Raw genomic sequence first — 25,233 nt, 5'->3', positions numbered from 1 at the left:
TGATAGCAGGTCCTGGAGTGGGTAGCTTTGTGGCAGAACACATGGCACAGTTGTTTTCGATGTCAAAAACTAATTTAGAAACATTTTAGATCTTTACTAGTACAATATCACAGTATCTCCAGAACGCTCTCTTCAGGTGTAGTCTCCAGGACGCTCTCTTCAGGTGTAGTCTCCAGGAGGCTCTCTTCAGGTGTAGTCTCCAGGAGGCTCTCTTCAGGTGTAGTCTCCAGGACGCTCTCTTCAGGTGTAGTCTCTAGGACGCTCTCTTCAGGTGTAGTCTCCAGGAGGCTCTCTTCAGGTGTAGTCTCCAGGACGCTCTCTTCAGGTGTCGTCTCCAGGACGCTCTCTTCAGGTGTCGTCTCCAGGACGCTCTCTTCAGGTGTCGTCTCCAGGACGCTCTCTTCAGGTGTATTTCTCAGATTTTCAAGTATCTGCTCGTCCTCCATCATCTCGGTCTGGTCTTTAGGCTCACGCACTGATTGTTGCAAGTCATTCTTTAAGATGCAGAGTTCCTCTTGCTCTTGCTCCATCAAATTAATGTCGATGGGTTGTCTGGTTATAATTGCATCTTTAGACCTGATTTGTTCCTCATTCTCAAACCCTTTGTACTGAAGCTTTAGCAACGTTTTCCCCAGTTTTTCATTCTTGTCACTTTGTTCAGCCGCCAGAGACTTAAGGTGACTTTCAATTTTTTCATGCTCCTGCAGATAATCATCTAGATTATAATGCTTTGCATTCATTGCTTCTATCTGAGAGTCCTGCAGGGCCGGTACCTCATTTATATTGTTTAAAGATTCCTCCTTTTCTTTGAAATCCTGAAAATTTGCCAAATTGTTGGCCTTTGTTTCTATTTTATTCGTAAGGTCTTTAATTTGGGCTGAATTATTATCCAGAGTCTTCCATAGACTCTCTATAACGTCATTACCATCTTTCCTCAGATAGGTAATTTGAGTTTGGTTTTGAATGTTCAGATCAGGGAGGTGGGCCATCTCAGCATTCAGCCTCTGGTTATTTTCCTCGAGATCACGCACTTCTTCATGCAGCACATAAAGCTTTGCCTGTATTTTCGAAGTTTCTGTAAGAATTATGTCTGTGTCCGACTCAAGCAGGGCCAGTTCATCATTTTTCCCCTCTAGACGCTGCTCAAGATCATTAATTTTGGCCGACATGAAATCATTTGCATGCTGAGCCTCCCATAGCATCTGCCAGTCAGTCATTCGGGCCATATTTATCGTTCTTCCTTCCACTGTACTGGTGTCTCTTGAAAGTCCTTGATAACTAGTTTGGATAAGTAAAGTCTGGGGTATACAGATGCTTTGCCTTTTATCTGGACAAATGATTCTGTCTCTGCTCTTTGTGACGTCCCTGATCTTTGTGGCGTCATGCCTTTCTATGGAGTCTGTTTATGAACTGACGTCATTTGTGACGCTTTGCCTTTGATCTTGAAGAATCATTGCGTCTCTGATCTTGGTGTGACGTCATGCCATTCTATGCGCCAGTGACGTCACCGCAGCTGCGACGAGGCTGTCCCATTTAGAAAACTCCTTCCAATGTAAAAGTACAGAAATGAATAAATAAAAGAATAAATACATGATTGTGCAGCACCGAGGACCGCAAACGCACCACGTTCACCTCCGCGGCCGCCACTATAACGTCACACCCAGGCACCCAGTGGACGGTAGGTTTCTGCAGGGAACACGTTTCCATGCTAAATCCCTTGTGTAGACTAAATTACTATCGCCGGTGATGAGTGATTTATTTATTCATGCTGTGCGTCAGATCACATTCCTGTAAAGTGTGCGATGGTATCGTTAGCCAACATGTTTCTTCTGCAACGTTCTTATGTTCTTGTACTGATTAGAGCTTATCCTCTTCACTTGATTCTAGCCGAGGTTTCAAGACTGTTTGGTCCACACTTTGGAGGGAGAAGGACGACAAGGAGGTGAACTGTGCGCGTGCACAGCTTCATTCGTACACTCACTCTTTCTGTTGTATTGAGGACAAACCGATATGCCAGAGATAGACTTGCTGCTGCAGGACTTGGGGAAACACGTCTTACATTCCAAGGTAAGTCAGGCATCATGATGGACAGACGATGTATTTTTCTTGAATTAAGTTACCTTTCAAAAACATTAACCGTCATTATATTTCAAGTTAGATCGGTTGTTTGTATTATTATCTTCTATTTTCAGGTAGTCATACTGATCCAGATGACTTTAGAGAATTTATTTTAGAGGCATATCAAACACTCAGACAAAGGGCAGGATTTGAGTTGCTCAAAATCTCTGGAACAACACGGTGGCCAACTGATCATCATACCATGTCCCAATGAGGGTTACCATGTGAGACATTTGAAAGATCCACAAACACAGATTGGTCATGCTACAATTTTCATCCGACCACTCCAAAGAAACCTGAATCTGGACCCTGTAAGATCCTCACTTTTAAATTGGTGTTCCCATATGAAAATGGCAGAGTGTGAACAGTTACATAAGTATAGCTTGTGTTACATTTTAAAATGATCTTGTTTACAGGCATGTCAACCAGAATACAGTTAATGAGCTAGTTGGACCACCTCAGAAATGTGTGACGTGTGGAGAGGAGTTCCCTTTGACAGGAATCAAGGCTCACAGTGATGAATGCGTGAGGTATCGCTCTACAGAACTAAAACGTCACATTTGTCAAGCACTCAAGGAGTCGTACATCAGACATTAAGCATTAGGCTCTGGAGTCTGCCAAAAGATGTAAAGCATTTTGAATGTGGATGATCCTGTATGATCCTGAATATTGGTCTTGAGGGAAAGTTGAATTTGAATGGATTTATTCTATTCTATTTATATGACCATTCTTTTCTAGTTGCAGTGTTTTTGTGAATGTGTAATGTAATATAAAATATACTGGCCCCAATAACAAAACGTGCTTCTCTTTACCCAAGACCATCACAGAGCAGTGGTGAGGTAGAAATTGTGGTGACCACAGAAAGTGCCTCCTGAAGTGAAGGTAGATTTGTGAGCATGTTGACAAGACTACAGGGAAGTGAGACAACAAGGGCCAGCAACACAAACTACTGCGTGCCACCTCAGGGACATGTGGCTGCTCCTGAGATAGTTGACCTAGATCCCATGAGGAGAGAGGCTTCTCAGGTGTGTTACATCATTTAAACATTACATCATTTATTGCAATAAATTGTTGCTCTCTACATATCAATTCATCCAGTATTAATTGGAATAATTTAAAAACTTTTTTTAGATTGGAAAATTCTTTCAAATCCCAGTGAGGCAGCAAAGAGATTCAAAGAAGACATTTTAAGCCAGCATGCAACTGGAAGATCATTCTATCTTACCATGGATTTTGGAGACAGTGCAGAGGACAGTCCTTTCTTTTTATAAGAGGGCTAATGTTGAGTGGGCTTGCCCCTTGACATGCACACTCAAGGGTAAATTGGTTACACACGCAAAACTAAAGATAACAAATGATCATATATTCATTTAACTGATGTCTGTACTGTGTATTTAGCTTTTTAAGGAGATCCAGCAATTGGTGATGGCGTGACTCTCCATCTCTTTGCAACCATCATGTCCAAACTTCAGTATGGTTTTGAGATGAATTTTGGTAAGTGAATATTCACTTTGGCTGCTGGCTGGTTGTCAGCTATCGGGCTCTGTGTTTGGTTTGCACCAGTTTACCACAGACCACAGATCAGTCTCTACTTACCCAGAGAATACCTAAAACCTTAAAAAACAAACAAATGTGACGCAGCTGCTGTGGCCCTGTAGGTTTCTACAGGATCACCCAAAGTATTCAGTGGCTGATTGATATTTCCTTACTAATTCTGTATGAAAGTTTGAATATATACGTCCTTTACATTCTGCACTATCAATGTTCTTTCACTTTTCTCTTTTAATTGAAGTACCAGGAAGAACTTCTTTTTGAGGGGGAACAGGATCATCTGATTCCCTGCACTTGGCATCACCTTTTGGAGAGTGACTTCTCTGTTGTTGCTGGCTGAATGATTGCTCATTCATTCCTCCATAGTGGGCCATGCCTTGGAGGACTCAGCCCAGCTATCCTGCATGTGCTCTTTGGTGGATCCCCAGAAGAAGCCATAATAACTTAAGGAGTGTGCTGACCTTGACATCCGTGAGACAATCAAAGTGGTACAATACATTTTTCCAGTAAGATTTTAATGATAAAAATTCGGGGCAAGGACAATAAAAGTAATACCTGATGTCAGAAATTTTTCTCAGATATTTATAATACCACAATCACATAATTTACTAATTTAAACCAGCAGGGGGTGCTGAAGCAATATTAAAACCATAAACGTAAATACATTTCTTTAAAACATGTCATTATAGTGACAGATGTCATCATGTAAAATGTGTTTTTAGAGCAAACACAGTTTTAACAGGTTCCCAACATGCTGTTTAAAAGGGATACAAAATGACATTATTTGGGATGTGGTTTGAGACCAGTGGGTGTCAACCGCGTGATTGATAGTTATTGACAAGTTGTCCTTTCCCTATTTGTTGTATCAAATCTGAATATTATGCAAGTCTTGAAAAATCAGGAATTCTAATCTATTCTAATTCTAATTGTCATTATTAGCTGGAGGGTACAGCAGATTTGTCACCTGAAGAAAATAACCTAATCAATGAGTTGGCACTGTCATGGGATTTGCCTGCAGTCACATCTGACAACAGAAGATGGCTGCTGGACAAACTGCTCCTCCATGCTGTGAGTATTCTGATCTGTACTTAACAGATCATACAAACCAGACCGACTAATCAGAGTTGAAGTTCTGATGTAGGACAACATTTTGTCTTTCACATTTTGTCTTTTTTGTGACATACACAGATAGATGTTGATGAGTTTATTCAGTAATGCTAATTAGACTATTAGTGAAAGATTAGTATGGCTGCTTTGCTTTTCTGTTGTGATGCAAATGTTTTGCAGGTCCTTGGAAGAACCTCAAGACAAGTGAAACAGTTACGAAGGGGTTAAAAGAGACACCGATCTGGCCTTTGCTAACTGAGAGGAAAGACACAATTCCCCTCCTCTTTACAAGAGCATCTGATGTACAGTGCACACCACAGGTAAGTGACCCCATGATGCTCAGTCAGAAACACTCTGAACTCACACAAATGACTTTCTCAGAAATGACGTGTGTTTTCTACCCTCTGGCAGCCATTGGTTTCAGTTCATTATAATAAACCTGCAAACGTGTTGCATTGAAATGATCACAGTCAGCATTTGATCTCTTTTTTTTAAAGTTAAACCTACATCACATCACTGCATGAACAAGCACTGCTGAAACATGGTCGTCCTGAAGTCCTTGCAAGTTGAGTTTCATAGAAATGAACTGACACTAATTGCTGCCTAAAAGGAAGGAAACCAATTAAAAAAACATGTTGCCATGCAAAAACCTCCAGTATGGTTCTTTAAAATAACAACTGTGTCCTGATCGAGTTACAATTTGGATTATTAGAATTGAAAATGTCTCATTTTCTATTCTGCTGTTTATCGTGCTTTCTGTTCTCTTGTTTGTTTGGAAACACAAGTGTTAACTGATCGTATAAAATCAATCCGTCAGATGGTCTTGGAGAAGATAAAGTGGCCAACAGAGGATGAGGATGAAGACGGTGATGTCTCTTTGGAGGATACATGTCGGATCACAGGATTCCTTCGCACATTTATTGAGGACGGTAAATGAATAGAAACTTTTAGTTGTCTTGTATCACTAAACCTGCATATAATCTCAACCCTCTTCCCACGAAAAGGCTGGGAACCTGCCCTTGTTGTTCTTCGTCGGACAACATCTGCGAGGGTTACGGGGGGGTGCATATACACTCTGTTTATCATGGTTAGATCTCCGAACCATCCGTGGGGAAAGAGCTCTATCCATTCAGCTGAATTATGATTGAAGTGTCTGTTCATTAAATATGTTTTTAATACTTTAAGAAGTTCCATCGTGATTATTTCTCACAGAGAGGTTAAAAAGATTTTTTTCCACCACACTATGAATTCTCAGCAGCACTAACAACCCAAAGCACAAATTGAGTAAAATAATTATTTTTAAATCGCATTCATGATTGATGTAACAAATTCCTTCTCGGCAGTTAAAGAAAATACCTAGTTGTTCATTTAATACCATGATCCTTGCACTACTGGTCAGTTTGTTTAGTTGTTCATTTAATATACTGTATACTATACTTGTATATACTGTGCATTTTTTGCATTGTTATTCTATTTTATCTTATTTTTTATTATTCTATTTCTTCAAATTTAATATCTGCTCTGCTATTTTATTGTACAGTATATATTGTGCATTTCCATACGTAATATTTTACTCTGTAAATTGCTGCTGCTACAAACTAATTTCCCCCTGGGGATGAATAAAGCTTATATCTATCTATCCAAATATTGACTTTTCTTTTTTTGGAAGCGTCTCCAAGCATCCTTGGGAAACTGGTGCAGTTGTGGATCGGATGGAATGTGCTTCCCAGACACCAGCTGGATATTAACGTGGTGGAGCTGAAACTTCCAGGACATTACAAAGACTACTGTAACTTTGAAAGAGACATTCTTGCTGCTATTTGTAGCACTGGGATTGGATTGGTCTAGGGCAGCGGTTCCTAAACTTTTTAGGCCACGCACCCCCTTCTACATCCCGACCGGGTTCACGCACCCCCAATCCCCCACACCTTCAAAAAAAGAAGAAGCAACAGAGGCTATTTATAGCCGCATAGAAATCGGACCAATGAGAGAACAGTTTGCTCGCGCGTGGCGTTTGTTTACAATATTTAGTCCGCTGTTAAATGTTGCAGTGTGAACACAAACCAAACAAAGGGGCAACTGCAACATTGTATCATATTAATCCCTGAATCAGAACAAAGCAAACGAACTGAAGATGTGAAAACGTCCTGAAACACTGCAACAAAGTTTCAATAAATTTCAGTTACACAAGGGCGTCACTTTGAAAGAGCAATAAGGATAGCGAGGACACACGCACAGGCTCAGAGGCAGATTGCATCACATTTAATTTACAATTAACCACACATAGAATGAGACTGCAGTTGTTTTTGGCTGTTTTGTAACTCCTCCAATTTCGATATAAAAAATGTAAGGGGCTTTTGACTACTGCGGTCAAGTCAGCAGACACTCAGATCTCCGTGGTCAACTCAGCAGACACTTAAATTGTAGTGCACCTATACCCTGACAATTTACGGTAAACGCAACCAAACGGCACAGGACGGGAGCGAGCGAAGGATTTTTGCAAAGTTAGCGGAAAGATTAACGTGAAAACGTCCGGTTTTCTACAGACGAACATCCGGTTTTCAAAATAAGATGCCAACAAAGTATACATATTGCATAATGAAATGAGATTAAATGAATTATATTCCAATAAGTATAAAAAAAATGATACCATCATCTCGTGAGTTAAAGGGAAAATACACCTAAATTGTGCGTAAAGTGTCTTTATTCTTTGATTTGAGGGTTGCTGGAAATTAATAATACCTGACTGACAGTCAATTAAGATATTTTACGAAGCAAAAACTCTGAACTGAATTTATATCTTCAAATGGCAAATTTCTGAAGTTTTTAAGGTGCTATGAAAATGTTTTTCTCAACAATTCCCCACAATGACTAATGCATATATGTTCAGGACAAAAAAAGGCTAATATCACAATATTTGAGCTGCTACAAAAATATTTTTCTCAATAATTCCATACAATGACTGATGTATATGTAATCAAGGCATCGTTGACTCCACCCATTGAGAAAATAAGACATTTTGACTGTACCAATTAAGAGATATTTCAAAGTAAAAGTCATACATTTGAATCGAGAAACTATCTAATAAATGAATATTTGAAGTGTAATAAAAAGTATTTTCTCAATAAGTTCAGACAATGACTGATATGGATGCGTTGAGGATGCGTTGACTCCACCCATACTGAATATTAGACATTTTTACTGTCCTAATTAGGAGATATTTCAAATTAAAACTCATACTGTACATTTGAATTGAGAAAATATCTAATAAATGAATATTTGAAGTGTAATAAAAACAGTTTTCTCAATAAGTCCAGACAATGACTGACATGTATGTGTTGAGGACATCGTTGACTTCACCCATACTGAAAATTAGACATTTTTACTGTCCTAATTAAGACATATTTCAAATTAAAGCTCATATATTTGAATCGAGAAAATATCTAATAAATGGATATTTGAAGTGTAATAAAAAGTATTTTCTCAATAAGTCCAGAAAATGACTGATATACATGTGTTGAGGACATCGTTGACTCCACCCATACTGAAAATTAGACATTTTTACTCTACCAATTAAGCGATATTTCAAAGTAAATGTCATACATTTGATTCGAGAAAATATCTAATAAATGAATATTTGAGGTGCTATAAAAACTATTTTCTCAATAAGTCCAGACAATGACTGATGCATATGTCTTCAAGACATCGTTGACTCCTCCCATAGTGAAGATGAAACATTTTTACTGTACAAATTAAGAGATATTTCAAATTAAACATACATTTGTACCAAGAAACGGGTACATTTCTGAATATTTGAGGTGCTATAAAAACTATTTCCTCAATAATTCCACACAATGACTAATGCATATAAGTTGAGGAAATCTTTTACCACACATATACAGAAAATGAAAAATCGTTACTGTGGTAATTAAGAGATTTTTTAAAGTAAATGTCCATTAAATTAATGGACAAATTAATTTGTTCCAAGAAATATCCAATAACTGAATATTTGAGGTGCTATAAAAAGAGTTTTCTTTATAATTCCAGACAATGACTAGTGCATATGTGTTCATGACATCTCTAACTATACTAATACTGAGAATCAAATATTTTTACTTTCCCAATTAAGAGATTTTCCAAAATATAAGTCCTTCTTTTGAATGTTCAAAAGTTCATTTCTTAATATTTAAGGTGCTATAAAAAGGGTTTTCTTAATAATTCCAGATAATGACTGATGCATATCTGTTCAAGACATCTTTGACTCCACCCATACTGAAAATTAAACAATTTTACTGTACCAATTAAGAGATATTTAAAAGTAAATGTCATACATTTGTACCGAGGAACAGGTAATTTCTGAATATTTGAAGTGTTATAAAAAGTATTCCCTCAACAATTCCAAACAATGATTGATGTATACAGGTGCATCTCAATGAATTAGAATATCATCGAAAGTGTGATATATTTCGAGTGTTTATTTCTTTTAATTTTGATGATTAGGCTATGGCTTACAGCTAATAAAAACCCAAAATTCCGTATCTCTACTACTATCTACTATTACCACAGTAAAAATATTTAATTTTCTGTATATGTGTAGTCAGAGATTTCCTCAACTTATATGCATCAGTCATTGTTGAATTATTGAGATAATAGTTTTTATAGCACCTCAAATATTCAGAAATGTACCCGTTTCTGGGTACAAATGTATGACTTTTAATTTGAAATATTTCCTAATTGGTACAGTAAAAATGTCTAATATTCAGTATGGGTGGAGTCAACGATGTCCTCAACACATACATGTCAGTCATTGTCTGGACTTATTGAGAAAATACTTTTTATTACACTTCAAATATCCATTTATTAGATATTTTCTCAATTCAAATGTATGAGTTTTAATTTGGAATATCTCCTAATTGGTACAGTAAAAATGTCTAATTTTCAGTATGGGTGGAGTCAACGATGTCCTCAATACATACATATCAGTCATTGTCTGAACTTATTGAGAAAATACTTTTTATTACACTTCAAATATCCATTTATTAGATATTTTCTCAATTCAAATGTATGAGTTTTAATTTGAAATATCTCTTAATTGGGACAGTAAAAATGTCTAATTTTTAGTGTGGGTGGAGTCAACGATGTCCTCAACACATACATATCAGTCATTGTCTGGACTTATTGAGAAAAATATTTTTGTAGCATCTCAAATATTGTGATATTAGCCTTTTTTTGTCCTGAACATATATGCATTAGTCATTGTGGGGAATTATTGAGAAAAACATTTTCATAGCACCTTAAAAACTTCAGAAATTTGCCATTTGAAGATATAAATTCAGTTCAGAGTTTTTGCTTAGTAAAACATCTTAATTGACTGTCAGTCAGGTATTATTAATTTCCAGCAACCCTCAAATCAAAGAATAAATACACTTTACGCACAATTTAGGTGTATTTTCCCTTTAACTCACGAGATGATGGTATAATTTTTCATACTTATTGGAATATAATTCATTTAATCTCATTTCATTATGCAATATGTATACTTTGTTGGCATCTTATTTTGAAAACCGGATATTCGTCTGTAGAAAACCGGAAGTTTTCACGTTAATCTTTCCGCTAACTTTGCAAAATCCTTCGCTCGCTCCCGTCCTGTGCCGTTTGGTTGCGTTTACCGTAAGTTTCAGCGTATAGGTGCACTACAATTTAAGTGTCTGCTGAGTTGACCACGGAGATCTGAGTGTCTGCTGACTTGACCGCAGTAATTGAACGCGCGTTCTCGTGCACCTGGATTTGCATACAGAAACGCCCCGCCAGCTCCTTATAAGGGCATGCAACTGAAGAGACGTGTGCACAATCGACAGACTCCACAGGCAACGCGAAAGCAACTTCAGACTGATTAAAATCATGTCAAAGCGGAAAGCGAGCATCGGTCGAGTAAACTGAGACCTAACTTCACCGGTGCAGAGGTGCAGATACTGTTGCAGAATGTAGATGTGTCCATTCTATTCCACTGTGGCTATATCCACGCGATTGAGTATAGTGCTTATTTATTTATTCACTTACATTTGCAGTGTTCGTGTAGTGCTTTTGTTTATTTTATGATATCACGATGCGAATGAGAATCATGATTATAAATATGAAACGTAATTGTTAATGATACAAATATTCTCGTCTTTATTATTGCTATAATTATTTAAATCCAAGCATGTCTGTGGAGTTGATGTGAACGTAATCACCAACGATTTCTCACAAATTCAGCCCTTCCCACTAAATGCCCCTTCTAACACGGAGCGGCTCCGTGCATCTAGTGGTTTTTTGAGGAATTGCATATAAGAAAACTCTGGGCGATTTTACGACTGCTATTTTAGCGTTCTGAAATTCTGGTCTAAGGTCAGAACGAATCCCAGATGAGAAAACTTTCATGAATGCCAAATTTGTCCCGAAAACCGCTAAAGTGGAGTTCAGAAGAAATGTCTTCCTAACTTCTTCTTAACTGCGTTTGAGAATGAGGCCCATTATGCCTGATTGACGTTCGCAAATGTCGTCACCATGGTGATAGCCTGGCGTAGTTGGCAGTTAGCGAGCATGGCGGAGGCTCCATGAAAGAAGGCGAAAACTTACCATTTCCATCCAGAATGGGAGGAGGAATTTATTTTTACCTTGGTAAAAGACAAGTGTGTGTGTATGTTGTGTCACAGGCACTGTCTAAGCGAGGGAATTTGGAGCGGCACCACAACACTAACCACCAGAAATTCAAAGACGGCTATCCACCAAAGAGCGCAATCCGCGCCAAGAAAGTGCAAGAGCTGAAAGTGGAGTTGAAGGCTCAGCAGTCACTTTTCACAAAACCCACTTCTCAAAATAAGGCTGCAACTGAAGCGTCATTTCGTGTTAGCCACCTTTTGGCTAAACACAAGAAGGCTTTTACAGATGGGGATTCATTTAAGGAAGCAATGGCCATCACCGCAGAGACTGTTTGCAGCAACTTCAAAAACAAAGAGGACATAAAAGCCGCATTCCGTGCTGTACCGCTTGGTCCTGCAACAGTGACACGAAGGGTCAAGTTACTGTCAGAGGACGTTGGTCAACAGCTGTTGAAGAACTTGTCACTCTGTGAATATTTTTCACTGCAGTTTGATGAATCGCTGGATGTAATGGACACAGCTCAGCTTGTTGTATTTGTCAGAATGGCTTAGTGTTGGGTTTCTCTCTTTCTCTCACACACACCCATAGGCACTTTTCAGACCAAAGGATAGGTTATTCAACCAGCATTAAGTGTCAAATCTGCAGATAAGGAAAGTTCAGTGCACCTCAGGGAAAAAGCAACTTTGCAGTTTTTCCACAAATTACAAATAGAAGAATATGTATATATTAGTGCTGGGCAACGATTAAAATATTTAATCGCGATTAATCGCATGGATTTTTTGCGATTAATCGCAATTAATCGCATTGTTATGGCAAAGTTCAATAATTAATTCAAAAGTAGTGTATTGCGCACTTTTATTTTACGTATTTTAAGTACTGCTATATGAACAAAAGGGCAATAACATTTGGTTCACGAGATGCAGGTAGCATGTTTTATACTTAATGTGAATATAATTCATACTTTGTTGGCATCTTATTTTGAAAACCGGATGTTCGTCTGAAGAAACCGGATGTTGTCTCACGTTAATCTTTCCGCTAACTTTCAAAGTCCTTCGCCGGCTCCCGATCTGTGCCGTTTAAATGCGTTTACCGTGAATTTCAGCATATAGGTGCACTAACATGTAAGTGTCTGCTGAGTTGACCACGGAGATCTGAGTGTCTGCTGACTTTACCGCAGCGATGTCCAGTAGTCTCCAGGGAGAGCAACAGCTGGTGCAGCTTCTCTCTTTATTTCTGCCCCCCCCTCGACCAGAAGCGGAAGTCGCCTTTTCTCTATGGCAACCCTGAAGGGACATCATATCTCCAATACAAAACGAAAAAAACATGAGACAGTCTGTTACAATAATAATAAATTAAAAATACTTACCTGTTTTTTTGTTGTTGTTGTTTTTTAATTATTATTATTATTTTTTTTTTTTCCCATCTCAAAAGGCTCAAGGACACACACACACACACACACACACACACACACACACACACACACACACACCTGACTATAGGATGTTTGCTGGCTTTTATCCCACTGTTCTTGTCATCCTCTTGTTATGTCTATGTATTGTCTCTTGTCTTTCAATAAAAGAAAAAAAAATAATAATAAATTTAAAAAATGCGTTAACGCGCGATAAAATAATTGTCGGCGTTAATTAATGAATGCGTTAACGCGAAATTAACGCGTTAACTTGCCTAGCACTAGTATATATATAAACTTCCTCAAATTCAAGTTTTTTCAAGTGACAAATGAATGTATGTATGTTGTTAAGTGTTTCTGATTTTTTTTTATTGACCATGATAACATGGTAGGAGGTACAAACAAGATATAATATATTAAAAAAGTGGAACATAAACTTCAGGGGAAAAAAAGGTTAAACATTCTCTAAAAAGTCCCCTAATTTACACACAGCTATTGGCTTATCTGACTGTAATAACAATATGTTCAACCCCATTTCCTCCCATTAATATATTATGCAATTAAACAGGACCACAAACACAGATTATCATACAGTTTAAATAACACATTTTCTAAAACATAATCAGCCAGAAGAGATTTATTCAAGTGTTGTATTGGAATGCATTAGATTAAGTTAAATGTACCAAATAAACTGGCAAAACACTATTTCATTTATTTCAACTTGGTCTGATAGAAAATGATCATTTCAAAATTAAGACTCTGATCCTGAGGAGATGTAAAACGTACGATATGAACATAAAAATCCTTAATTATCAGTTGAATTATTGCATGTTATACTCAAAGTGCCTTCTGTTAAGCTGCTACACCGTGGTGCTGCTATTGAGGAATGGCTGCTCTTTGATCACCTCTTTTAAAGTACACTGACAGTGTCAAGTCATGTGTATACAGTGCAGTATTTGTTTTAATCCTGAGGTAGCACATGAGAGGTGATCATAAAAGGAAAATTCAGGTCCACCCACACCCATAGCACAGAAACTGTACACGCTCCAGTCCAGCAGCCGTGGATCCACCATCACATCGAGAATCCTCTCTCTGCTATCAGGGCCACCGTCAGCCTGTCTCGCATGATCTCCTTGGATGAGTACAAGGGCAGGTACAGAATGGAGTGACATGTCAGAGACCCGGGGAAGTGCTGATCGTAGCGCTGACCACTCTGGACTTGCGTAACTTGAACATTCATCTGGACCTGGTCCATGCCAAGAATAGGAACCCTCCTGTACCCAGTCAGGAACCCTGAAGAACACCCGTGGAGGGAAAGTAGGAAACTTCAAGTTACTCTTTGTCTGTTGCCATCTTTGTGCATCAGCATCATCTGCTTACCTACAGCAGCTATAGTAGTCCCTTTATTTATTTGAATGGATGGATGATAATCAATAACTAGAAAATTCCTAAAGAAATTTTGACAGTGTGGCTTCTACTGCCCGAAGAAATCGCAATATATACACACGCCTATGTTACCGGTAGTGTCATTCAGGTTCAATTGAGATAGCGCTACTCTCTTTTATGCATTTTAGATTCATACTCTTGGATTGAATCTTGTATTTGTGAGGCTTTTATTTTGAAAGGGTGGGACTGGGTGGGTGAGAGAGGGGGAGAGGAGACAGAATCATAATGTTTGACACTAAAATGAGAGGCTTCATCACAAGCATTCCAGTTAGAATTCATTCTGTGGGGCTTTTAATTTGAAATGGGGGGAGGGGGTGAGAGGGGAAAAGTCCTCTAAAAATATCTAAGACCTGAATGACTGTATGATAGAGAGAGACACGACAGACAGAAAGATAGACAGAGAGGAGAGAGAGACAGAGTGAGAGAGAGACAGGCAGACAGACAGTTAGATGGACTGAGTGAGTGGGAGAGAGAGATAGGCAGACAGACAGTTAGATGGACTGAGTGGGTGGGAGAGAGAGACAGGCAGACAGACCGTTAGATGGACTGAGTGAGTGAGTGAGACAGGTAGAGTCCTCTAAAAGTCTCCAAGACCTGAATGACTGTATGAGAGAGAGACACACACAGAGAGAGATAGACAGACAGACAGAGAGATAGAGGGAGAGGAGTGTATGTGCGTGTGTGTCTGTGAGTCTGTGTGTTTATCAACATCACTAATGAGCTCATATAAACACCTGTGTGCTTGAGTGCATGTTGGTGATTGGAGCACCTGTGTGTTAGAGGCTAATTAAGAGAGATTAGAGTGAACATTGATTTTCAACAAAACTACCTGTCAAACATATGCCCTTCATACCAAAACCATGAGACTAATCAATAAAATATGGATGAGTGTAAGTCCGTTGGATTCCACAGACATCTGTGTGAGACAGCACAACATTTCCAAGCTTTTTGGCCAAAAATGGTGTATAAAGAGTAAAAATTGTGGGAGCTGGAGCAATTTGTTCGGAAAAATCACAGAAGATTTTCCTGCTCTGCTCCACTCTGACAGTTATGCTCTCACTCTAGCTCTTAACGAGCTGTGCAATACACACCCATCATAAAATCTGAAACTGACCCAAAATTTTCCTGAAACTTAATCTGTGACTTCATGAAAACTGTGCTAGCTATCAAAATGTCCCTTTGGCTCAATAAAGTGCAGCGTTTTGTCTACGTTTTAAACTTTGAATCATGTTTCTACGTTAATGTACGGCTAGTCAATATGGGCCCAAAGTTAAGTGTTGTTTAGCTCTCTTCACGCTGCAACCCCATTCAAGTCAATGGAGAAATTTTGCTCAGTCTTTGGGGATTTTCGGGAATTTTCGGTGAAACCGCTTGGCAAATCTCTCCGAAAAATAGATAGCACACTATTCCCGATCAGACCGCACGTTTTGCTGTATTTTTCACGCCGCTGTTGGCAACGCTGTGTGAGGAGAAGCGCGGCAAACTTTTGGATAAACCTGATTATTATTAGTAGTAGTATGATTAAGCCCGATGGATAATATACAGTGTGCTTTGGCACAGGCAGTTTTACTGCCTTTTTGCTACAAAGCCACACTGAATAATGATATTAAATATGATTTAGATCTCCACTCACTTCTTAGAAATAACAGTTTTGACTTTTTAAGCACAGGTAACTAATGATGTTAATAATAGCTGCATTCCATTTAGGTGCTCAAGTTCCTGTCAATGCTGACTTACTGGGAGTCTGGAAACAGAGCCATCACTGATATTATTATGGAATATCTGTATCTCAATCTCCTCAAAGCCGGAGATATGGTTACTTTTTAATCACGCGTTTGTGTAGACAACCGGCAGCGTCCTGAACAGAATTGTTTGCATACTTGCCTATGTAGGTTACAACGCGTGTTACTGGAGGATTCCACTAGAGGGCACAACAGAGTTCTCAGACCGTATAGAACTTCTAGATTTGCACGACGTAAACGATAAACATTGCGACGCTCCAGGAGTTTACTATATTGCTATTTCTGCGATCCTGGCTGAAATAGCAATATAGTAAAGTCCTGGAGTGTCGCATACTGCACTGACACTGCCTTATACCGTTCCTGTGCGTGTTACACCTTGCTGACGCTTAGCAATAATTTACGAGGACGTGCACAACCAATGCTCCAAATGGACGCAGGATACGCGAGGCACCCATCATGTCAGTGCAAACACGTAGATAAAAGCAAGTACATCTTTAGAATTAACGCCATAATGGACATTTCTCAAGCCCACCACATTGATGCCAACCTTCTGTGCCAAAGTGGGAATCATTTTTTTTGTGGTGTGGGAATTAATTGTGTGAAAGTAAAGTGGGCAACTGCCTCGGGGCCCCAGATGTACCTCCAACATGAAATACATTTTCCTGTTGGCCTTTTACCCCTCCACTACAATTAACCGTGATGTTGTTTGTGAAAAGAACATATAGGTTTCAACAGCTCACATGCTACATGTTTAATGAAAGGCTTCCACAATGAAAAGCTGTTAATATGAGGTACAGTACTTACAAAGGAAATCTGTCCTCTGGTCTTCAGTCAGTTCATCAAAAACCTCCCAAAACATCTGCCTGGTGTGGTCGCTAAAGCGAAGTTCCCACACTGTGTTCTAATTTCAATAACAATGAAAAAAAGATTGTTGCAATGTTTGACGTGGTTAAAACAAACATGTGATCAGTTGCAGTTGCAGAAAAAACAGGCCGAGCTTGTGTTTGGGACAGTGCGTGTACCTGTTTCAGTTTCGCCCAGTCATACACGTCTTGGCCCACCAGCACTCCCTGCAGCTCCTCCGGCCGAAAGAGCGTCACCAGACCCCGGTCACACACCTGGAAGAAGCCTCGCTTGAACTCCTCAAACACGCCCTCCACGGACGCGCTGAAGGCATGGCTCACGTAGGCATCCACAAACTCCTTCCTGTTTGGCAGATTCAAGTTTAAATTCAACAAACATCTCTCTGAGACGGAGCTGATCTGGGTGCAGGTCACACACACACAACTTTGATTTGAACATTTTTAAAGTCTTACTTATTTAGAACTGTCAGTGGCTTTCCAGGATTTTGGGGGTCAAGGTCGACCTCTGCCCCATCCCAGTTAATCTGTTAGTCAATTTTGAAAGAGGAGGTTAATGATATCACTGCAAAACCTTTAAAATACTGAAATACAGATAAAAGATGCACATTACTGAAAACCTTGCTAGAGTAAAACACCAACCAAAAAACACCAGTCCAGGTCTTCGAGGTCATCCTCTCCATAGTCCAAGACGCACTGCAGACTCCTTAAAAAGGGAGTGAAACAAAAGAACTGAGTGATATTAAAAGAAATACTGAATGGCGTACTGGATTCACAATATTCAGGCATCAATTTAAAACAAACAAAACCGTATTACTAAATGGAGAACAATACTGACTTTCCAACAGCCGGGCTGAATTCCATCAAATCCTGCAGTGTCGGCTCTACACCCAGCAGCTTCTTGAACAGAGCCAGTGGGAAGGGTAAGTGTATGATACTGTTGTTGTACAAGGCCAGTCCACACAGAACACCAAACAGGAAGAAGTTTGTCTTGTCCTCCTCTGTTGTCTGTATTGAGAAACAAGGACATTTGAGGTTGATTGCATTTTGTCCCATTGTTGCTTATCATCATTAGCAAGAAAAATCCACCAAATAAAGTGAACCCCGAGTGTATGGTTCGATGGTCGATGGTTCCCGCATGGGGATTTGAAATCTTACCGTGGAGGGGAACCATGCCAGCGTTTCGGAGTCGTTGAACATGAACATCCCAGATCCAGTTGACACCATTTCATGGAACAAGTGGTGGAAAAGGTCTCTTTTGTAGACGTCTGTGACCTTTGGGTCCTCGTCAAAATAGACCTGAGAGACAAAAAGTTAGAAATAGGCTTAGATGAGATTAACAAAATGATTATACGATTCAATGACATAAGATTAAGTATAAAATGATTTGGCTCTGCTTTAGCCATCAGGTCAAAACGGAATATTTACCATAAGTGGCTTCTTGAAGTCACTGGGATGAGCAGCAGCCAGTTGTTTGAAGGTGCCTTCCAAAAGTGACGCTCGCTTCAGCTTCAGTCCGAAAAAAAGATCTGACGCTAGACGCACTTGAAAAGGCCAACCCACCATTTCCTGGTGTTCTCTCTATAAAACAATTACATCTTTAAATATAATTTTCCTATCTTAATTACATTTTCATGTCATGTAATGTAATGCATTACATGACATCACCATACCTATTAACACATTAAGCAGACACAGAGCTACATTCCCATTCATTTGGAATTGTATTTCTGGTCACCTGGTGAACGTAAGGCAATTCTTACTCTGCTTCTAGCTCAGTTTTGGTCTCCACCAAGTCCTGAGGGAAGTATTAATATTATTAATATAAATATTGATATTAAAGGACAATTCTTGCTGGTGTTGAGGTTGATAAGGGTGGCCAGTGAACCAAACCGGTAAAGCTATGGGCCGTCAAACCTAAACAATGAGCTGAAAGACGCATGTTATTCACTGTCATGGCGAAATTGTCGCCTATATTTTAGGCATGCAGGAACGCTTGCGCACTGCTATGGCGCCGCTTTTGCTTTTGAGTGCGTCTTCCGCGCGTCTACATTGACAACAATGGATTTCAGTGCGCATAAAACGCAGGATGTGAACAGCCCCTCATGTACCTTTAAAATGGGATTGCTGACGTAAATAGGTTGTCAGCAACCACAGAAGGGACTGTGGCTAAGTGGAGAGCAGGGTCATCCTTCAATCAGAGGATCGGCGGTTCGATCCCTGGCTCCGTTAATCGCATGTCGATGTGTCCTTGAGCAAGACTCTTAACCCCAGAATTGCTCCCGTAGCTGTCTACACCTATACGGTGTATGAATGAGTTAGTCTGATAGGCAGGTGGCACTTAGCCCTGCCATCAGCGTGTGAATGGGTGAATGATGACAAGTAGTGTGAAAGTGCTTTGAGTGGTCGGAAAGACTAGAAAAGCGCTATACAAGTACAGTCCATTTAGGTTAAACATTTTGCCCCTTTGTTAAACTTGCTAGGACACCTACTTGCTAACTTTAAAACAAACTATACATAAATAATGCATAATAACAAATGTTGATATCGGAGAATTCCTGACATTCCTTGTTATATTGTTTGTATGGTTTAGTTTGCCAAAAGGCAAAGTTCCAGGCTAAAGTTACCTGAGAGCATTCGGCATGGATGTCAAAAGCCATTTTCTTCGATTTCAGATCCATCACAAATGGGAAGTTACAAAGGACAAGTTGCTGATTATCCATATCCTGAAGAGAGCATATAAGCAATTTACTTACAAAAATGTAAACTTGATGACCACCTCCTCAAATTTTGCTTTTTTTCACCTGAATGGACACTGTATGAGAAGTGACAAACAAAGTGAGAGAGAGAAACCCGTATTTTGTTAATAGTTTTTTTACCTTGATATTTGAATGCCAAATTTGCAGATCCTCTTGGAGAAATGTTTGGCTAATCTCCAAACAAAAAGTTTGTTCTGGGATTCTCTGACGTCCTGCAATCCTGTCGTTGGCCTTTAAAAAAGGTATGTTTAGGAAGAGTGTGAGGGATTGGTCAGCAATGAAAAGCATTTGTAGAACAAATTGAGTAAGGTGGTTGTGGTTTCTGTGTGGTTTGAAATTCACAGGAAAAAAAGCAGATAACGGATACTGACGTTGTACATATACTGGAAGACTAGTAGTATGTTTTCGAGTCTAGAGTCGCGATGAACAGGCTCAGAGGACAGGATCACTGAGAGGGCCTGCTTCCACACCTTAACGTGTTGAACCTTGGTGGAGGGCGGCAGTGAGGACCACCAGTCCCCTGAGGAAGACAACATGGAGATTTGCAGACATTAATGACAGTGAGCGTTTAACAGCTGAGCAGATGTCACAGATATGACTGGAGTCTGGAGTGTGCCACCAGAATAGTTATTGGCAATTATTAGACGCTACTAGTCTGAGATTATAATCAATCAAAACCTTTATAAAATTAACAAAGATGATAAATTGATCAAATATAAATGTATTTAATTAATGCCTTAAGGAACTTTAACTTTGAAAAAAAGTTACAAGAACACTTGTTATTAATTTGAAATTGTAATTAAAATACACAATTTAAACTTTTTGTGTGTGTGGGGGGGCATTAGCAGGTGGACAGACAAGTTACATTCAAAAGCCTTTTTTAAAACGCCATTTTAACACATGATAATTTGATAAAATGAATGATGCATTTATCTTCAATGTACATTTACATAATACATTATAATCTGAGGAGGTCTATAATTATTACACTGGCACTCTCCAGACTCAATACAAGGACACAACTTAATTCAATTAATGTAAACCATCTCATAAAACTGAAAAAGGCGGACTTTGAGCTGGGGTGGGTTCTACTTTTTGTATTGTTAAATTACACAATAGCATCCTGCCCTCCTTCATTCAGACTCCATAGTAATTCACAAATTTCATATCAGCATTATGAAAAATAGCACCGCTCGCTCCATTTCCAATCCTAGTTACTTGCTGTGGGTCTGATGAACACACCATCACGTGATCCTGTGTTTAATGTTAAATGAAGCATCTCAAGCATTCAAACAGCTTTCTCTCATAGTACCTAAGACCTGGAGGCTTCCAGCACAGAGCCTTTGCACAGCGGCGGCGACCGCCTCGGCGAGAGTTGTGCTCGTTCGTCGCAGGTTGTGTCTCTGGATCACATGCAGGAGCTCATTGAGAAGCAGGTGGATTCTCAACCCCTCCACCCCCACTGGCATCTCATCAAGAGAGGGAAGCAAGCGCAGGACAGCAGCCTCGACCTGTTGGGAGCATAAAACTAAATAAATGAGCAGAGCATTACTGAGAGGTTTTGAAAGTATACGGGAAAGCACAATGTCAGTCGCATACCTCTGCCATAACGTGATCCTTCTTTGCCAGTTTCTTGAAAGCATGTCGCGCAAGTGACAAGTTCAAGCCGGAGTACTTTGACGAGGTCTGGAAATGTTTATCTTTGCTATGGAGAAAAAATTCAGAGTGTGAATGTGATGTAATTCAACAGATCCAGAGACGTGGGGATCATGAACGGATGGCGTTTACCTTTGATCAAGGAAGATTTGATTCATGCAAGATGCGGAGGAGAACGTCCTGCGGATTTCCCTGCAAGGTTTTCATTTGGTTAGTCAATAACACTGAGAATAGAGTATTATCAGATTTAACAGGCCACCAGTTATATGCGATAACTGCTACTGCATTGTACTTACCGTTTGATCTTTTTCCATGACTTTGAATTACATACAGTGACCCATTTGTCAAACACATCATTTGTTACATTGCTGGCAGTGGCAGTGCTTAACACCTCATGCGCTTCCTGTGAAAGAAACAAGATAAAGGCTCATATTCGGTGTAGAAAAATGACTGAATAATTGAGGTTAAGGTATTATTACACCTCCCACAATTATGATATGTACTGTATGTATTTGTGTTGGTACCTTAATAGACATGGACGTTGCAAATGAACAGTTTCCTCCTGCGTAGATGTTTCCAATTTTAGGTACATTAGTGGTGTCTGGAATGATAATAAAAAAAAAAAAAGTTATCTCTGTGTCTGAAATAAAAATGGAATCAATTTCGATATTTTAGAAACGTAGTCACCCTGTGTCAGTTGAACCGGTAGCGGCACGGACGGATGACTCTCCTCTCCGTGTCCCAGCTGCCCCTGCGCTCCACACCCGAAAGAGTAGACCCTCTTGGAGTCCGTCAGCACTGTGTGATGCCTGATTGAGATGAAGTTACAACGCAAAACAGTATTTTAATGTCAACAAAGCTTTTTCAGGAGTTTTACAGCCTCCAAGCCTCTATTTCAGACAACAGAAACATTCCTGGGATGTTCTCAAATGCAACAAAAACATTCTCATGGAGATATGCAAAATTTGATTGCCGTTCTCTACCTGCTCTCTGTACCATTTCGAAGTGTTCGAATTCTTGAACAGAGTCTGGCAAACTGATTTGAAAATATTTTTCTAGGTATTACGTGGAATTTTCAGAAAATCCTTGTTATTAATGATACCGGTGGCCATTAAGTGAACTGCTGTTGCTAGCGCAGTGCTAGCGATAACGTTAAGGACCAAGCAAACTAAGGTTGGTAAGCTAGCTGCTACTTAGCTAAGCCACTTAAGACAGTATTTTGTTACATTAGCTACACACTGTCGAGGCTGTAGGGGAGCCATGCTGGAAGTGCATTGGTAATGAATTGGCTCAGAATAACTGTGTAAGAGTTTATAATTGTAACGTACCGTCCACATGCAATCTTGGTGACCTTTGCCCCCCAGAGCTCTGCAACAAGCCGAGGTCGTAGTTCATCGCCGAATGAGTTGTGCCCAAGCTGTCCATATTGACCAGAGCCAAATGTGAACACTGCACCATTCTGAGGAAGCAACCAGACAAACATATTTTAATGTCCCAGCTATGGTTTGTTAGATATTTCCATTTCTGTGGGATCTAGGAAGTTAGTGCTGCGTTTAGGTTGCATTGGTGAGGCACCTAACAGCTTTTTTTGCCAGAGAGCATTTTTTGCGGTCTAACCTTTGTCAAAGTGGCAGTGTGGTCCTTTCCACAGGAAATGTAAATTGTTTTCTTAGTGTTCAGGTAACAAACAGGAGTTGGTGTAGGTCTGTCTATTGGGGAAAAAAATTACATTCTGGTTTACATATAACAGAAATAGTATTAGTAGAGTATTAGATATAAAGATTGCTTTTTTTTCTCTTTTTTACCTGTTGTGTCTCCCAGCCCGAGCTGCCCGCAGTCGTTTCCTCCCCAGCCAAACACGGCTCCGGACACAGAGAGGGCGAAGCTCTGCTCTCCCCCTGCAGCCACCTGGACCAGGGGGAGTGCTGACAGAGATCGGATGTGTTGGGGAGAGTTGGCGCCGGGCTCGCTTCTCCCCAGGCCCAGCTGGCCCCTGGAATCCCGGCCCCATGTATACACCTGACCACCTGTGGAGAAATGACTTTTCTGACACCCTGGCCTGTTTGCCTTTTGTAAACCACAAGTGCCATATAAACAGATGTTATCTTGTACTATGCCGTGATACCAGCCATTATTGGACTTTGAGTCAACCTTTACCATCCTGTCTCAATGCTGGCTGAGATGTTGTTTTCCACCAAGTCAACACAACAAAGGGTTTACAAAAGGCAGTTGTGGGATTCAAACGTTAAAGCAGTGATTACTGGTAGTATGTGACTGATACTATTTTAGACCCCAGGAAGAGTTTCCACAAATATTGTAGGAGCCAATAGCTTTAAGCTTGTACATTAGTAGCAATTTACTGTACACTTCACTGTACCTTTGGTGAGGGCCACTGAGTGCTGGCTCCCACAAGCAACCTGAGACACCGGGATGTTACACAAAGCTTCCAGGGGCCTGAGAGGACAAGAGACAGAAAGAAAACAAAGCTCAAACACTCAGAGCTGACTAGCATGAACCCAAGTGAGGATTTTGTAAGACCAATTGTTGTTGTTGTTGTTGTTGCAAATTCAGGACATCGATTGACATCATGAGATTAGTTTCTCCTTACTTCGGAATGTAAGTGCGAGTTGTGTCCACACAGAGAACTTTTCCTTCCTTAGAAAGCAGTGTGACCACATCATCACCACTAACCACGGCCTGAATCTTCTCTTTACACGTCACAAACTCTGAAAGAGCACAGCAGGTGTATTGTAAGTGATGCAGCTTGTTATACTGTAGGTCACTACTGCGAAAAATAAAACTTATTTTTGCAAGAGCTGGGAAGGAAGTTATAAGACTGATGCTCACTCTGTTTTCCTCTGACTCTCCCCCCATCTTTGCTCTCTTTTGTGCAAATGATGGCAGCATCAGCGTTGCTTTTGATGAAGGCGAGCACGCTGTGACCTGCTGACAGATCCGTGATGTCAAAGCCGAGGTTTAAAAGGTGAACTCCATCGCCTGCTGAGATATTTGAGCCATCTTTCAACCGAAAGCCCTGCTGGCAGTTCTCTCCCCATGAAAACATCTTGGTAAAATGTCTCTGGAGAACCGTCAGCTGCTTTTTATGACTCAGCTCTGTCAGTCAGAAACGAAACTTGAGTGGTTCATTGTGCATACTTTGCTGTGAGCAAAGGAAAACAAAACCTATAACCATGATGAAACGAAAATAACACGCCCAGTGAGTCAGAGGCAGGAGGAGCTCTGTAACTTTAGAGGTTTAAAAGAAAAAACGAAAGTGAAACTGGAGTTGATAGCTGCTGTTTGTGCATGACTGCAGCAGTATTTACACTGTTTGGTGATTAAATAGAGTGAATAGGAATACTGGATACTTGATACTCAACTCAGGGTTAGTTTAATGAAAAGCTCAAATACTGAACATTACTTTGGCTACACTAACAACTTGTCTCCTTATGTCCATTCCCTTCTTCTACGAGGCATTTAGTGCTGTAAAATTGTGGGTGGATATTAATAATTGCAAGAGACTCAGGTCAGCTGGAAAGAAACATATACGTACCCCGTCCAGAAAATGGGTTTTTCTGTTCACCTGATTTAGTATTTTTATCATTTATTTATGTGTAGTTCAAAGGCTGCAATGGCCAATATTAAATAAATGAATAATATTATTCCCAATGCTCAGTTCAAATTAACACTGGCTTGGTAAATTACACTTTTTAATATTTTCCACTCAAGTCTATATCAATAGTTTCATTCATGCTTTTTATGACTCAGCTCTGTCAGTCAGAAACGAAACTTGAGTGGTTCATTGTGCATACTTTGCTGTGAGCAAAGGAAAACAAAACCTATAATCATGATGAAACGAAAATAACACGCCCAGTGAGTCAGAGGCAGGAGGAGCTCTGTAACTTTAGAGGTTTAAAAGAAAAACGAAAGTGAAACTGGAGTTG

The 25,233-nt window shown here is 39.8% G+C and overlaps 1 protein-coding gene and 2 long non-coding RNA genes across 3 annotated transcripts; 2 read left to right on the top strand and 1 right to left on the bottom strand.

Annotated features, from left to right (window-relative positions):
• The first annotated feature begins 1,326 nt into the window (after window positions 1-1,326).
• LOC116398924 (uncharacterized) lies at window positions 1,327-4,111 on the top strand. Its single transcript, XR_004213783.1, has 5 exons — window positions 1,327-1,678; window positions 1,888-2,067; window positions 2,193-3,436; window positions 3,526-3,612; window positions 4,036-4,111. It is a non-coding gene; the product is annotated as an uncharacterized LOC116398924 (long non-coding RNA).
• A 6-nt stretch (window positions 4,112-4,117) lies between these two features.
• LOC116398923 (uncharacterized) lies at window positions 4,118-5,943 on the top strand. The gene is made up of 4 exons (XR_004213782.1): window positions 4,118-4,157; window positions 4,609-4,737; window positions 4,957-5,096; window positions 5,594-5,943. It is a non-coding gene; the product is annotated as an uncharacterized LOC116398923 (long non-coding RNA).
• Window positions 5,944-13,125: 7,182 nt separating this feature from the next.
• Window positions 13,126-24,396, bottom strand: LOC116398941 (probable E3 ubiquitin-protein ligase HERC3). The gene is made up of 23 exons (XM_031875711.1): window positions 24,137-24,396; window positions 23,898-24,015; window positions 23,667-23,743; window positions 23,095-23,316; window positions 22,907-22,998; window positions 22,618-22,748; window positions 21,977-22,098; window positions 21,814-21,890; window positions 21,586-21,692; window positions 21,422-21,481; window positions 21,233-21,338; window positions 20,946-21,144; window positions 20,005-20,153; window positions 19,754-19,864; window positions 19,502-19,600; window positions 18,303-18,455; window positions 18,033-18,173; window positions 17,713-17,882; window positions 17,517-17,580; window positions 17,331-17,401; window positions 17,037-17,220; window positions 16,819-16,915; window positions 13,126-14,119 (listed from the first exon to the last, which is right to left on the bottom strand). The coding sequence occupies exons 1-23, from the start codon at window positions 24,351-24,353 to the stop codon at window positions 13,899-13,901; spliced, it is 2,988 nt and encodes a 995-aa protein (XP_031731571.1). The 5' UTR covers window positions 24,354-24,396; the 3' UTR covers window positions 13,126-13,898.
• Window positions 24,397-25,233: the final 837 nt, after the last annotated feature.

Source organism: Anarrhichthys ocellatus, unplaced genomic scaffold (assembly GCF_004355925.1).
Source record: "Anarrhichthys ocellatus isolate YVR2014 unplaced genomic scaffold, GSC_Weel_1.0 scaffold93, whole genome shotgun sequence".
In the NCBI taxonomy this organism is placed as follows: domain Eukaryota; kingdom Metazoa; phylum Chordata; class Actinopteri; order Perciformes; family Anarhichadidae; genus Anarrhichthys; species Anarrhichthys ocellatus.
The sequence above is the reverse complement of the archived record's forward strand: the minus strand, read 5'-3'. Positions and strand labels throughout refer to the sequence as shown.